Genomic DNA, 16,815 nt, shown 5'->3' with positions numbered 1-16,815 from the left:
ACTCCAGTTTTGTTAGTACTACATTTATTTTCATTGTCATTAGAAAGATGACATTCATGGCCATTAAAATACAGAATTTTACTGCTTATTGGTGTATTTTACTGAGCTATCTGCTTTTATATTAATATAATTAACAATTATATTATATTTATATATTTCTTTATGCTATCTAGATAGTAGTTAACAAAATAATTGTTGTTTGTTAGAGTTTAGCTACCATTTCTTCAGTTCAGAATAAGCTCTCCATGCTAACATTTGTTAAAATATTTTTTTTGTAATTATTATTAATTAATTTATAGGAATTGTATGTTCTTAGGTATGATACTGTCAAAGGATCTGATTGGTTAGGAGACCAAGATGCTATCCATTACATGACAAAAAATGCTGGACAAACCATTATTGAATTGGAAAATTATGGTATGCCATTTAATCAATCTTACTTGGTTTTTGAAATGGTTTTGGCAAATAATAATTATCTCTGTCCCCTCCCTCCTGCTGGTAGGAATGCCTTTTTCAAGAACTAAAGATGGTAAAATTTATCAAAGAGCTTTCGGTGGCCAAAGCTACAATTATGGAAAGGGAGGCCAAGCACACAGAACTTGTGCTGTAGCTGATAGAGCAGGACATTCACTTCTTCACACTCTTTATGGCCAATCATTGAGGTATCTGAGTAAAAGTACTTATCTAATATTCACAATAACTGATTTAGTATATTCTGCTAAAGATTTTTTAAACCATATATAGTGTATCCTAATGTTCTATATCAAGGTATCTGCCATACTTAGAAAATTTCCAAAAGTTGGAGAATTTTATGAAAAAAAAACTCCTTAAGTCAGAGAATTTCACAAGCTTGTGGAGTTAGCATGCTAAAAACTATTGTTGGTTCCAAAGCCTATTAGATTGGTGGTAGGGTTGACAACCTGCCACTATAAAAATGTTAAAACTCTCAACAGACCTAGTACTCTTGTTGAGCACTTAAGCAAATTGAGCCGAGAACAAGAAGGATGGTATCTGCAATAGTTGTGATGGTTAGGCAAAGGTAAAGAAGCATGGTAATAGCATCCTTATACATAGTGGCAGTGAACAGAAGGGTGAATTTGGAACTGCATTTTTAATCTCAAGTCAACTTGATCAGGCAGTGTTCAGTTTCTGTGCTATTATCCCTCGAGTAAGAGTGTTAAGAGAGGTCCATTTTGTAACATTTCCAGCTTAAGCAGGCACTGTCAAAGGAGAAAGAACTATATTTAAGGGACACCTACTATCATAAAAATAATAGTTCTTGGAATCTTCAACGGAAATTGGAACAGAAGCAGAACCTAAACCCTCTATTGGAGGTCATAGTCTGCACAGCCAAATAAATGATAATGGAAAAAGATAAGTGAACTTTTCAGTATTCCAAAGTCTTACCGTAATATCCATATTTTTTCTGCACAAAACCGTTCATAAACACACTTGGTGTTCCTCGTACAGACACATTAGCAACCAGATTGAATGTATTCATGTATCTAATAGTCACTTAAATTATATGAACAATGTTGACCTTATAGGTTGCTAGATATAAACACCAATCACTAGCTAATTATCACGAGTTAAAGCAGCACATTAAAGTCGGTATAAAAAAAAACAGAAGAGAAAATGTGCTGGCATGTAATCATGAAATACTAAAAGATGAGAAAATGTGTACTCCATACAACCAAGAGGTAGATGAACTCAAAAATTGTGTTATTACAACATCAGAACCTAAAAGATAATGTACCAAACAAATTCCTCAGTTATTGAATATCTCAGTTTTTACTTTGTAATTATTAAAAGTTGTTACTTAGAATTCAATTATGATTACAATCCAGTTATACTACTGGCAGCTTCTTGTACCTCCTGGAATATTAGTTTTTTAGTCTCGATTTTAAAAACGATTCATTTAAAGATTGTTTATCATTTTATATCTTACTTTCAACATATCAAAGTTTAGTTTTAACTATTTGCTTTCATTTTTATAGATTTGATTGCAATTATTTCATTGAATACTTCGCTCTGGATCTACTCATGGATGGTAACAAGTGCCTTGGAGTAATAGCATTATGTATTGAAGATGGTACAATTCACAGATTCAGAGCCAAAAATACTGTAAACTGTTTTTTATATTTTATAATCATAATGTAATAGTTTTGAATGTTATTTAGATATTGTTGACATTCTTTTTCTAGTCTATACAGATCAACACAAAAAAAGATTTTTGTTTATATTTTAACTGTTAATGTTGATTCTAAATATCAAATATCAATCAACATTTGCATTTGTTTCTAATAAAGTTTGCTTTTGTAGAAACTAGATGGATATTTTGGATTTGAAGCAAAATCTTCGCACTTTTTTCAATTTTTAAGAGAATATCTAAGCCAAAAAACATTGAAAACGCTATTAAAATTATTGAAATATAATAAAAACAATAAGTACAAAAAGTGTTTAGAATATAATGAATTGATTGTATTCAAAACTTAAAAACTGTTCAAGATGTAATTATCAAATTATAATAAAATGTGTTTGTATAGTTATGTAATATAATGAATTCTTTGTATTCTGTATGCTTGGTTTGTATTTTATATTTATTATAATTTAATAATTATTTCTTGAATAGTTTATTTTTCTCTTAAATTTCACTTTTCAATGCTTTTAGTTTTCTGCCATTTTTAAGACAACCGTTAAGCTAAAACATGCTCTTATGTGCTGAAATTGAAATCTTCAAGATCTTTTTATTCTCTTCTCATAGAAAGAACAGCTTAGGTTATATTTCTCTAAATAAGAGACAATTATGAAATGTTTTGACATTTTGGAAAATATGGTCAATTTATGAAGAGCTCTTCTTGATCTTGAATTTCAACATATTCAATCAATTTTAAAAAAAGAACACGATAAGTTATCCCATCAAGCATATGGTTGTAAAGTTATTTAGTAACTACCGTTGTTTTTTTCTTTTATTAGTTACTTGAAAGTAATCAAAATTTGACATCTAGAATCCAGATATAAAATTTGTGTTGATTGGAGTAATTATTTATTTTATATTTCTTATTATATAAAGTGATAACTATTACTGATAAAATTATTACTGTTTATTAAAATCTTTAACTACAATAAATATACATTTATTATTAGGCTTTTCTGTATTCGGATTTTTGTCATTTGAAGTCTGTTTTTGCGCCATGGAAGAGATTGTTTAAATATTTTATTTTATTTTATAGTAATAATACAATTAATCTGAACAAATGCATTATTTCGGTATTATAGTTTTACTGGTTATTAAATAAAGTTTCCATATATTTTATCCTGGAATTTTCTCATAGAATATTTGGCAAATATTTTAATTGCATAATTCAACAATCAGTTATAATTTATATAATAAGTAATAAGAAGTTTTGGACTATTGTAGAATATATTTTATTATTATTACGTACAGTATAAACCCACTTAACTAGCAGTAAAAAAGGGAATAAATAATTAAATAAAGTCCTGAGAAAACACTAATTTGATAAAACAAATCAAAATAATTGAGGTTTTGGTGGGAATAAATAAATAAATAAAAATGACTGGGTTGGACGATTCTGGTAAGTTAGTGAGATTAATAAAAGCGTGTAGACATGATTATAAATGCAGTCATGATGCAAGGAGAAGTATCCACAACCTTTGAAGGTCAAACTAATCTGAGGGAGGAAGATGGACCATTGTTGTTCAACTTAGCTCTAAATAGGGTAATAAGAAGAATATTAGGCAAAAATGGAGGGGTGCATATAATATAATAGTAAATAAATTACATAAAGGAAATAAGTATTTATTTACAATTTATTGATAAATGATTTTACTAAAATGATTCAAATAAATGGTTGCCATAAAATATGATTATTACATTATTACTAATTGCCTAATATATACTTATAGCTGCTGATTTGGGTGGTATGTGCATCGAGGTATGTAGTGATGTGTCTTCGCCATTGGTGTCGTGTTGTCATAACTGTGGGTGTCAATTCTCTGTCCGGGAGTTCCATTTCTGAAGAGCCCTTCTTAGGACTTCTCCAAGTCCATGCTATTCTCTAGCCTGTCTTGTTACGTCTGTACCTCTACTGCTTCTCTTTACTTCTGCCCTTACTTGTTTCAAATAAGGGTGTTGCCTTTTGGAAATCTCATTTCCTCATTGGTTTTCATCAGCCACGCCCAAGAAAAATATGTTACAGGAGGTACATTTAAAAAAGTGTTTGGTGCAAGTTTTGTTTATAATTGACCTGCCCACCGACAAAGCCAGCAGGCAATACCTGCTTTTAATAGATTTGCCCAGGACCCTTTCACCTGTGCCCCTTAGCCACCTGCAAAGTGCCATTTGTTGACATACCCAGCACAGGTATGACAAGTCATATGGCAGACTTTCATAATATTAATAATTTTTAATACCTCGATACATATCAGTATAACAAGTGCAAACAGAGCCTTCTTCTATCTCTCAAGAATACTGCAATCCTAAAAAATCTTTAGAAATCTGAACCTAAGGATATACTACTATTCCAGCTCTGATATAAAGCTGTGAAACTTTGGCTCTAACTGGCACCATATAAAGATAAATTGAGAGATTTGGAAGGTTAGTCCTCCATACAATCACTGTGGCGATATGAGACCAGAGTATTAACACTATGAAGAGAAGGACGAATAGAGAACTGCTGATAGAAGCTGGTCAGTCAGTGTGTCATAACTTGAAGGCAACGAGGTCAAGATGGATGCCACTATCAAAAACTAGATGGTTAGACAGAATTAAGAAAGATACAAAAGAGACACATGCAGCAAACTTTAAAGCAGTAGCAGAAGGCAGCGGTGGAGGAGGTTAGTTCCGGCGAAAAAAGATCTATAAGGTGGAACCAACTAAAAAAATATATATACTTATTAATGTGTATATCACCTGTTTATTTAGTTTTGTATTGGATTTTAATTTTGTCATAATGTATCAGTTAAATTAATATTGGGGGTTTTATATAACCCATGGTAACTGGCTGTCCCATTTAATTGACTATGTCTCAGCCCCGAATAGGATGGATAAATGGGGTTGTACTGTATTATTTAATACCCTTTGGTTACAAGTCTTATGTAGTGTAATGATAATATTACATTATCAGGTAATAGCAACTGGTGGTTTTGGAAGAATGTATTTCTCGTGTACCACTGCCCATACTTGTACCGGTGACGGAGTAGCAATGGCAAGCAGAGCAGGTCTTCAGATACAGGATTTAGAGTTTATACAGTTCCATCCCACAGGTAAGCTATCAATCCAAATTAATGATTTTTCTAATTAATTATTAATCAATGTAAATTTATTTTTGCATGTTTACTGCTTTTTGATTGATAAAAAATTAAAAATATAGAAAATAGATTGAGATGTGGGATATTTCAAATCTGATTTGATGTCGGGGTAACAAACTCTCCACAGAAGATGGTTATTAAGTATTCCCTGAAAATTATTAAGATTTATGAAGGCATGTAACAAGCTTTCAAACCTTAAATTACTGAAAATTAGTAAGGTTTACGAAGGTATTTATAAAGGTTCCAAACTTTAGATTACTGATTCACCCAATATTTAAAAAATCAAAATTAAAATTCTGTCAAAACAAATTTTTAAAAAATGAAGGAGATGGTCAGGGCTGAAAGAAGGAAGAAAAACTAGTTAACTATTTATTTATTTTCTGCCAACGTTCTGATCTACTTTTTAGGTCTTTTTCAGGGATACAAAGAAGGTAGAGTCAATGTACGAGCAAAAGAGTGATTTGAAAAATGTAAAGGTTGAGCTATAAATAGGTTTTTTACAGAATTGATGTATATAAGAGAAAGAAAATAATAATTACTTTATTTTTTAAAATAATTTATTAAGGTTTGAGAATAAATGGTAACATGCAATTAAGAAATTTAAATATTGATTTAAAAAAATAAATTGTCTTGGTTTTTATTTGAAAATCAAACACAATTTTTTCAGCACTCTTACTGTAATTGTCCATACTTTATTTCTAACGTTTATTTCCTAGGAAATATTATTACTAATATATAGGCAATATTATTGTTCCTAGGAATATATGGTGCTGGGTGCCTGATTACGGAAGGTTGTCGTGGTGAAGGAGGTTTCTTGGTTAATGCTAAGGGTGAAAGATTTATGGAGAAGTATGCTCCTACTGCAAAAGATTTGGCTTCAAGAGATGTAGTTTCTCGAGCTATGACAATGGAAATCAGAGAGGGAAGGTACAAAAAATAAATAAGTAAAAATGTCTAGTTATTTAAAATGTATCATGCTATTGATATTGTTTAGCTCAAGTATGAACGTGTAATATATAAATCGTAATTTTTGTATTGAAAGTAGGTGGTAAACGGTAAAAATTCATTGGGATAATAATGCACTGCATAACCTATAAATTTAATGATGAGGTGTTAACAATTGACTGTAAATTAATATGAGAAGATGGTCGGGGGTGCGGTCAGTAAATAGAATATGACTGTAGTCAGAACTTCTGCTGGAGCATCCCTGATGAAGGCCTAAAATTCAGGTCAAAATGTCGGCACAAATAAATAAGTTTTTGTTTATTACCTGACCGCACCCCCTGACCATCTTCTCCTCACTATAAATTCAACTTTCATTCTAGAATGTTTGTTAGATATTTGTCAACTTAACTAATTAAACATATAATGTCTCTATAAACTTACATTTGTGCTGTATTAAATAAAAAATAAAATACCCAAAGTTAATTGACAAGATTTGAAACAAAGTATTTACATCAAATCGATAAAATGTAAAGATTTTCAATCTTAAATTTAATTTAATTATTGAATCTGAAGGTTGGGGAAATTCTTTAATTAATTAAAATACAAAGAGCACCAATATTTATCTGTTGGGAGTTCTAAAACAGTACTGAGCACAAACATGTTGATGCGTCCTTTGATTTCTACCCAAAAACAGACACTGAACGGGTTGGCCATAAATTGAGGCTTACTCATACCAATCAATCCAAATAACTCATCCACTTACTAAAACTATGAGCTATGAAAGAACTTTATATTTAAAGAGCTCCTTCTAAAATGGTTATTATAATATTTCTTTAAACTTTTTAAGCATAAGAAGAAAAAACACTCTTACTTGTCATCCAATTAGCACATTTTCAGTTTTAAAAGATCTTTCATTTAGGATTTAGGACTGATTTATCAATAACAACATTTAAATTAAGTCATAAAGAAGCTTTTTCATACTTAAAAATTATTTTGTTAAATTTTGCAGTTTTACCTTTCTATAGGTAGCACTTTATTCAACTAAGGAAGAAAAACAAAACAAATATGCAGAAATAAGAGTAGTAATACAGAGGTACAATATACTGTTGGAAAGCCAAACAATTTTTTTTCACAAATTTTAGAAGATAATGGAGAGTTTACAAAATATATATTAAAAAAATGTGAAAACAAAACATTTCAGGACAAGTTTTTCTATCAACAAACTGGTGGGCTCATGGAGTGTATGATTACTGTTCTGCCAGTTCAATAAATCTTTTTGTGTTTCCATGTTTCTTATAACAGTAGTCAGCTATTTACTTTCACTTCACTTATATATTAATATAAAGTTAGGGAATGTATTGTCATTGGAAGTAATAATGATATTATTGTTTTGAAACAAGTAAGAATTGATATAAATTCAAAATAGGATGAAAAGTTGTGTGAAATCTGTACCACACCAAGTGTGTGGTATAAAACATTATTGCTTTTACTTACCTATATTAGAAATATACAATATGAGAAAGTATTGTTATCGTGTTTTTATTTATCATAGAGGAGTTGGCCCAGAAAAAGATCACGTGTTCCTTCAATTACATCACTTGCCACCAGAAAAATTGGCTCTTCGTCTTCCTGGAATATCAGAGACTGCAATGATATTTGCTGGCGTTGACGTGACTAAAGAGCCTATCCCTGTGGTCCCAACTGTACATTACAATATGGGTGGGATACCAACGAACTACAGAGGACAGGTAACTATTTTCTTCCTTAATTTCATTCCTTAATTGATAACTTTCTGATGCTTATAGAACTTTATTCTGTTGAAAATTTTCAGTAAACAACTGCAAAAATATTAATTTTAAAATGTACTTTCAACTTCACTTATTTACATACAATCTAATATAATTAATATTTATGTAATTATTGTATCTTTGGAAAATGTTCAGATAAAGATTAGCATTTATTTGGTTTACTCATTGTAATCTATTACACTTACTTAAGATTAGAATTTGAAACCAATTAGGTTGAGCCTTGCCATACCCAAAATTTGTATTTATTTGGTTAATAGACTAAAATGTTTATTGTTGAATATATTGCAGCGATATTTTACGTCTCTTGTAAAATAAAATAAAAAAAATGTTAACTGTTGCCATGAACAAAGCAGAGACATTAGAAACTAAACAATAAAACATGAATATTGTGAAAATTATTTTTAAAAAAAGTTAATTATTATCAATAGTGAGGAGAAAATATTTTATATCAATAGTCATGATAAAAGAAAATGTTCATGTTTTATATGTAAAAAGTTACAATTTGTTTCATAAGTCTGAATTAAGAATTACTTACGATTTACAAATAATTCCTTCAAAATATAGGGAATTATTGTAATTAATGATATACACCAAAAATATGAACTTATAAAACTTCTTATTTTATGTATATAAAATGCATTAAATTTTTAAAGACTTAAAACTAATTAACAATTATTTTTTAACACTAAGAGAAAGCAAAGTGATAATAACAAGAAAAAAGATTTCCATTTATTGGACTTTTTAGCCAATATCAGGTACTGAGAAAGTGTAACTAGTCAGTTCAGTCTCTCCTAAGGATCCAAAGTAACAAGATATGTATAAATCTGGCCAGAAAAACTTGATTTATTTTAAAATATAGTGCAAGTGTTTTTGCTAATTTATAAAAATTACTAAGAGTATAATAATTATGAAGTATAAGAATTTTGAAGATAAATGTCAATTTTCTAATTCGATTAATACTTAGTAATGATAATATTAATTTAATTAATATTAACTTTTTCATTATGAATGAATGAATGAAAAAATAATTTAATTCTGGGACAAACATCTCCTAAGAATAAATACATGGTGCACACATTAATGTTAATTGTCTGGCACACATTTAAAAATTATTAGTATACATATTGTGAATTATTGTGAAATCACACAACCTTAGGTTATATTGTAATAGTGATCAATAATGGATTTATACATTGCTCTCAATGATGCAGAGGTTTGGTTATGTATTAGGTGAAGGAATAGGTGTTGTTTAAAGGAAAGGATGGATGAGGATTGGTGAATGGAGATAGGAAAAGAATTCCAGAAGGAGGTTATATATATGACGAAGGATCTGCTAATAAAGGAGTTTTATGGGAGGGTATATGTAAATCGATCAGTTGGGATCTGGTATTTAATCATGATCGCAGAGTGAGGAGATCAAGGATATGGGTAGGTTTTTTAATTCTAAAGACTTTGAAAAGGAAAACACCAAGGAGGTATTGCCTTTGGGAGGTTGGATAGAACCACTTCAACTTGGTATACCAATGGGAGACATGAGAGTGCCTGAGAAACCCGAAGATAAATCTAATGAAGCAATTCATGAATCAATATAATCAACAATTATGTGTGTTATTATGAAATAATAAAAACTTGTAGTCAAATGCATTTTTTTTTTCAATATTTTAAATAAACATAATTTTGAATTCAAATATATTGAAGATTGATCAAATGAATTCGAATGGCCTAATAAATAATAAACCCACTAAATAAAAACATAAAAATATATTTCACTAAAATCAATGTCTGAATTAAATGTTAGTCTGTATTTTATTTATTTTTAATTACAGGTAATATGTCACAAAGATGGTTGTGACAATCTAATTGAAGGCCTTTACAGTTGTGGGGAATCCTCTTGCTCATCGGTTCACGGTGCCAACAGGCTAGGTGCTAATTCACTTTTAGATATTGTAGTTTTTGGAAGAGCATGCGCCAAGTCAATTGCTGAATGCAACAAACCTGGTGATTCACAGCCTGAACTAAAAGAAGTAATGTTTTATTATTTAGTTAATTTTTAAAATTTTGTATTTTGATTCTTCATGGAATCTCAAGTACCATCGTAGCCCATATTTTTCGCTTGGAAATGAGTTTTGCAGTAAGTCTCGTTTAATATATTTCTTGGCATTAAATCCTCTAGTACGAGAGCTTATGAGGCAGAGTCATGGCCATCTAATTACATAAAATACATGTATAGTATGTAATTATGTTAATATCGCATTAATGCTATGTATAAAGTATATAATTAAATTTATTCTTAACTATACCTTGATTTAGATTCTTCTTCTTCGTGGTATCATCTTCTACCACTGGGCAGTGAGATGTACCTGCTCTTTGAGCCAGATCCAGTACCAACTTCTGCCTCCTCCTCCAGTTAATTCCTTTTCTATCAAGGCCTCCTTGACACTTTTAACTTCCTAGTTTTTCTTGTCCTTTTCTTCTATTTATGTTACTGTCTAGTGTGATCACAGCTGGATGGTTCTCTGACATTTGGGAGACAAGACTGAAACACCTCAGACGATTTTCCTTTATACCATCTCAGATGGTCTTCTTTCCAGGTTTTTTTATGCAGTCATTTCTTGATTTTTCTTTGATTCTGCTTGAGAATAACATTTCTATGTCCAGAATTTTCCTTTTATATTTAGTGTTGAGATTGATCACTTGCTAGAATAATGTTAATTATGGGGTGAAATGTATTTTTGTGGACGGAGGTTATTAGTTACGGTTCTCTTTCTCTGGAAACCTTTCTTGATAATTTTGATGCTTCTTCCCAATGACTTAACTCTCATCATTATTTCTGCATTAATCCAGCAATACTTATTTATGTGATCATAATTTATTTGAAATGACTTACTTGTTCCAATGAGAGTATAAGTTAAGTATCATGTCACCTCTTCCAACTTCCCTTTCGATTTTCATAATTTTATCTATTTCAACATTTATTATGATTATCTTTGATTGCCCTTCTGGAAGGATGAATTAGGGGTTTCATTTATTGTTTTCAAACACCATCAAATCATATGTATAAGAGAACTAACGGAAAAGTAAGAGTCTTAAGATATCTGGATCCCAAACAATGGGGACCAGTGTAAATATCTGAGGACTGAGGTTGCATGCTTACCTGATAGCTTGTTTAATTTTTAACTTTTCTTATATTACTGTATTTCCTCAACTATATAAAATAGTTTATAACTTTTATCTTTGTAGGAATAGTAGTTTTTATGAATTAACATTTTGTGAATTTATTTTGACAAAATAAATTCACAAAATGTTAATTTCCAGTTGTTCCAATAAAATGATTGATTTTTGAAAAAATATATCTCTAGAACTACAAGACATACATATGTCTGCCAGCACTCAAAATAAAGAAAATTTATCCCACTATAAAATAGTTTATGACATGTATCTTCGTAGAGGTTGTAGTTTTTATGATATTCGCATATGAATATAAATTAGGCACATGAAAATTTGTTCGAACAACTATAAATCAATTTATTTTAGAAAATATCATGAAAACTATTACTCCTACAAAGATAAACTTCATAAACTACTTTATAGTCGATTAAACTAGCTTTAATTTGAGTGCTATTAGATATCTGTATGTCAAATGGTTTTTGAGATATAGATTTCTCAAAATAAATTCACTAACTAACTAACTTTAGTACGTTTGGTACATTTTTATGAAATGTTGCTTTTTAATAAGCTATATCTCAAGAAACATTAAAGGTAAATAGTTCTATTAGGGCTCATATTTTAGCAACTTTACTCTAGTTTAAATGATTCTTTTAGGTTTTCTAATGTTGTTGGTAGTTTTAAAGATATAGAGCTTGTTATGAAAAATTAATTTTTTTTTAACATTTTGAAACAGCTGCCATTTTTTATTCCCCCTACCTATACAGACTCATCAATTTTGACAAGTAATTATACATAGTTTTCATTAAAGTAATAAAAAATTGGGATGAAATAACTGCTTTTTTTTCTATTTAGAAACAATTTGTTTTTGATTATGTTGATCTAAAATTCTTTGATGATTACTCTATGAGAATATTTTACTAATTAATTTATCATTTTGGAATACATTTATGAACCTTTTTTCTTAATCTATATTTGCTTAAATTTATTTTTTATTGCTCAGAATCATGGTGAAGAAGCTGTTGCTAATTTGGACGCCCTGCGCTATGCTGAAGGTGAATTGAACACTGCACATATTCGAGTGACAATGCAGAAGACTATGCACAAGAATGCAGGTGTTTTCAGAAACGCTGAAACATTACTAAACGGTGTTTGTGAGATGAAAGATGTATATAAAATGCTGGGTGAAATCAAGGTACAAACAAAATAATTATTACTCCTGTCTTTTTTTGCCACTTATCTTCTCAGAACCGGAAACATCTTACCTTTCAACCCTTTAATGGGCATTAGGCCCCATGACAATATTTATTCGGCTTACATTTTGGTATTCTAAACTTATTATTTTTTTTTTTAGGTTGTATAATCTATTTCCATATAAATAAATAAGTACAGTAATAAATTCATTATATTCAAAGTATGATTTGATATAAAAATTCAGCAAATAATTGTAACTGGGTCTGACAGATGACACCTGTCATGTTATGGGCAAATATATTGTTATAAGTTTCTGCCTTGCCTTGATAAGTCCTAAGTATTGAGCATATATCAATAATTCGTATAAATTGAAAGTCCTGTCTTTAGTTATGTATTTTCAATTCCAGTTTTCGTTAGCTTGAATTAACTCTTCAAATGTATTCTCCAGGTATGAGTTATTCCTAACCTATTAATACTTCTATCAACATTACATCAAGAAGGTACACAAAATGTGAAAAATGTTGAATCCTGATATTTTGAATTCTGATAGAATATTGAGATTTATCAGAGGAATGAAAATGAAAATTTCTTGTGTTTTATATACTTATTAATATAGCTTTATTAATAAAAAAAAAAAAAAAAACAAGAATCAGGGGTGAAGTAGTACTTTATTACAAATTAAGCAACTCAATTGAACATAGCTCAGGTTATATCTATGACTGCCCAACTTATATTCCCTGGCCTCCCCATTCCTTAATCTAGTATTGCCGCATTCTAAATATGTTGTTTAAAACATGAAAACATCTTACTACTCATAATAATAATGTTAAGCAGTCCACAATAGTTATATTCGCAACTAATCGCAAGAAGAACATTGTAAATTCCATAAATATTATCTAATGTTAAATAGCAATTTCAGTTTTTATATTGAGACTACTTTATGTTGGCAGACATGCGATAGAAGCATGATATGGAATTCAGATCTTTGTGAATCATTAGAACTGCAAAACTTGATGATATGTTCGATGCAGACAATAGTAGCTGCTGAAAAAAGACAAGAATCTCGTGGAGCACATTCTAGGGAAGACTTTAAGGTTAGCTTTAACTTAGCAATTTTTTATCATAGAATATCCATGTAGCAATTTTCATGTATGTATTCATGTCATTCATCAAGATCATTTTATTGTTATTTATTTTTGGAACCCTTCTGTTTTTGTTGATTCAGGACACACACACATAATCATTATCATCAATTTTACTTAATGAAATTAATAGTTTTTATGTAATAAACACCTTATTTTTTTCTTAACATAAAATTTTGTTTCACTGTTTTAAATTTTTTGTTTAAAATTTCATTACTAATAATTAATATAATATTAAAAACAATAAAAGGTAAAAAAGAAAGTAACAAACGATTGGATAAAACCTGACATTAATGGTTTCTTGGTTTTACTTTTAGACGAGAATAGACGAGTACGATTACTCCAAACCAATTGAAGGGCAGAAGAAAAGGCCAATAGAGGAACACTGGCGTAAACATACCTTAACAGCTATCGATCATAAAACTGGAGATGTAAGTTTAATATTTTTTTAATATATAATTCAACTATTTATAATCATATCTTATGTATTTTTTCTCTACCCTCCCTTGCCTGTTGTAGATTGTGGGTGTTTGCAAGAGTGATTTATGACACATGACTGCATAATAGAGGTTTGCTTTCATCTTCTGACAATCTTCCTGGCAAATGGTTCTATTCAAACTCCAAAACTGAAGTGGACTGGATCCACAAGTGCCTTCCATCCATAAATGAAATCCTTGAACTACAGGAAGTTCTATTCACTAACCTACTAAGGAAACTCCTCCTGAGTGAGGACACTAATTCCCATAGTTCTCATCATCCTTGCCTGTATTCCCTCAAATCCAGTGTAGGTTGAGGCCACATGCTCGACAAGTGAGGCAGTTGGAGTCTATATCCAGGTCAAGGCTATATAGCTGTTTCTAAAACCCCCATGTCTCTTGAAACTCAATAGTACAGGAGAATCCGTTTCACATACAGCCAAGATTATACTGTAGGAAAGTATTTTCTAAGGGTGCTCCCTTTTGAGTGTCATCACACACCGTCGACTTCATTCCCCAACTGTATCCTCCTGGATCACTTGTTTCCATTTGTTGGGTATTTCATCAATCTTCATCCTAAGATATTTCAAAAAACCTGTTGAGCCTTCTCTTTTGAAAACATTCATAGTCACTTCTTCCAGGAAAAAGTCTAGATGCACTGTCTTCTGCACCTGCACTGCTTCATGTGAAGTCGACGTGCATGCTCTAGTGAGGTTTCAGCCCCAGAAGGGAGACTCATGTCTTAGAATATCTTCCATAACTCCTTTATAAATTACGGTCAGATACCTAAGGTCCTAGAATGTACCCTCCACACAATTTAGTCCATTCATTGCTCATGTCATTCTATCAGCCAGATATTCCAAGTTAGATTAGGTTATTTAGTTCTATGTTTAACCTCATGCAACAGTATGTTACCACCTTACTTTGACATATCCTTGTACCTTTTGTGTCCATGTTAATAATATGTGCCTTATCAGTCTTGCTCTTAAGGAAGATAGCTGGATGTTTTGGCAGCAGCCATCCTCATCTTCTTCCCCTCACACCATCTCTATATTTTTGAAAAGTATCTTATATCCAAACAATCCTTGAAGAGTTTTAGAAGATACTCCTCAGTATAAGATTGCTATCTTCTGATCCTGGATTACAATCAGGCAAAAAAATTTCCCAAGGAGGGAGTATTCTTGTTTTATCCTAAGTTGAAATTCAGGTTTTTAGAATTAATCTAAAATATTACTCCTTTGTATCATATAGGAGTTATCGCTGATTCTTGTACAGATAATATGTTTTTATTTATCCGTATTTATTTCTGACCCAATTTGTTCACATTAGTACTGTTCTATTCAATTTATAAATAACCACCTCATCTTCGGTAATATCAAATCAAGACAACAATCATGGATAGTTTATCATCCAGTCCCATTAAATGATCATTATAATTCATATAAGTTACAAAAAAACAATTGGTTGCTTTAAAAAGCGACCTCCATGCCATTTAGATTTTAATATTTTTTTATATAATTAAAATTTATAATATATTTTACATTCCAGGTGACTGTTTCATATCGACCTGTCATCGATGAAACTTTGGACGCTAAAGACTGTCCCACTGTTCCTCCGGCTATAAGAACTTACTAATATTTGTTTAGGAACATTAAACAATAAAATGGGAAAAAAAGTATTTATTTAATATTTGTAAAAAACAAAAAAAAAAACATGCTGTAATTAATAATCATTTTCCATCATCACTTTTGAAAGAGCCTTTCTGTTAATACATTGTAGATAATAAAATCAAACTTTTATTTCTCTTTATTTACTTTAATTTCATATTTTATAGAAGGTGATGATACAACTGAATGCTATTTGATGAGTTATATAAAATTTATTTGATAATAGAGTTGCAGTTGTACCTGCTAAACAAAATCACTAAACTAGGGTACTGGTTTGGTTCTTAGAAAACTGAATTAAGGTAACACTGGAGCAGAAAGGGACATTTACTTGCTTTGAAAATATTCATCTTTCTTATATTAATTTATATTTTATTAGGATAAATCTTGTATTATTTTAGAAAGGTTGTTACGAATAAGTTGCTGTTATTTTGTAAGTTAAATTCTTTTTTTTTTTTTTTTTTTATTAATGACTTCTACTCCATCTATTTATAGTTTTGCTTCAACAACCACCTAAAGGGAAAAAAATTATGTCATTTTCAGTTGATTTTCTTTTTTTTTAATCTCTTGCTCAATTTATCTATATTCAGGTTCTCTCGGTAAAATAAATTATATTGAATTCTAGTTCTATTGTGTCTTTTCATATCTTTCTTTCCACTTAAATACATGTAGCTGTCGGTATTCTAAAAAGGTATATTTTAAAATTTAAAGAATAATATTATTATTTAAAATTTTTATTGTTAATCTTAACATTAATTTAAAAAAGTTTTATATAGAAATGAATTAAATTGTAAATTATTTTTGTGAAGTTGATAAAAAAACTTCTGCCAAGTACATAGATCAGCAGGGATGCCTCTACAATTTTTTTTGGGGTTAGGTACAAGATTTAAAATGTTCCAGTAATATTTATCTGCTTTCACAACTTACCAAGCAAATCTTTTTGGATAATTGACCTCAAGAAGTGTGGTAAATTTTTACTTTAGGTCCTAAAGTAAACATTTATCATCTATGTGATTACTATAATTCTTCTTTGTAACTGGCACTACAGTCAGTAAGGGGGAGAGGAGCAAAGCCACCAGCAACCACCACC

The 16,815-nt window shown here is 30.1% G+C and overlaps 1 protein-coding gene across 1 annotated transcript in view; it reads left to right on the top strand.

The window, feature by feature from the left end:
- The window catches only part of LOC106682164 (succinate dehydrogenase [ubiquinone] flavoprotein subunit, mitochondrial), a 23,471-nt gene extending 7,288 nt beyond the window's left edge, over nt 1-16,183 (top strand). Inside the window, exons 4-14 of the mRNA XM_014422874.3 lie at nt 317-417; nt 503-662; nt 1,998-2,124; nt 5,148-5,286; nt 6,090-6,258; nt 7,829-8,024; nt 9,911-10,108; nt 12,253-12,444; nt 13,394-13,537; nt 13,903-14,016; nt 15,610-16,183. Of these exons, the coding sequence (XP_014278360.1) occupies nt 317-417; nt 503-662; nt 1,998-2,124; nt 5,148-5,286; nt 6,090-6,258; nt 7,829-8,024; nt 9,911-10,108; nt 12,253-12,444; nt 13,394-13,537; nt 13,903-14,016; nt 15,610-15,696 (1,627 nt within the window). The 3' untranslated portion in view covers nt 15,697-16,183. The remainder of the gene's footprint in view (nt 1-316; nt 418-502; nt 663-1,997; nt 2,125-5,147; nt 5,287-6,089; nt 6,259-7,828; nt 8,025-9,910; nt 10,109-12,252; nt 12,445-13,393; nt 13,538-13,902; nt 14,017-15,609) is intronic.
- Nucleotides 16,184-16,815: the final 632 nt, after the last annotated feature.

This window comes from Halyomorpha halys, unplaced genomic scaffold, assembly GCF_000696795.3.
Source record: "Halyomorpha halys isolate HHAL.00 unplaced genomic scaffold, Hhal_1.1 Scaffold392.1, whole genome shotgun sequence".
NCBI lineage: Eukaryota > Metazoa > Arthropoda > Insecta > Hemiptera > Pentatomidae > Halyomorpha > Halyomorpha halys.
Note: the sequence above shows the minus strand (reverse complement) of the source record. Positions and strands in the feature narration are given on the sequence as shown.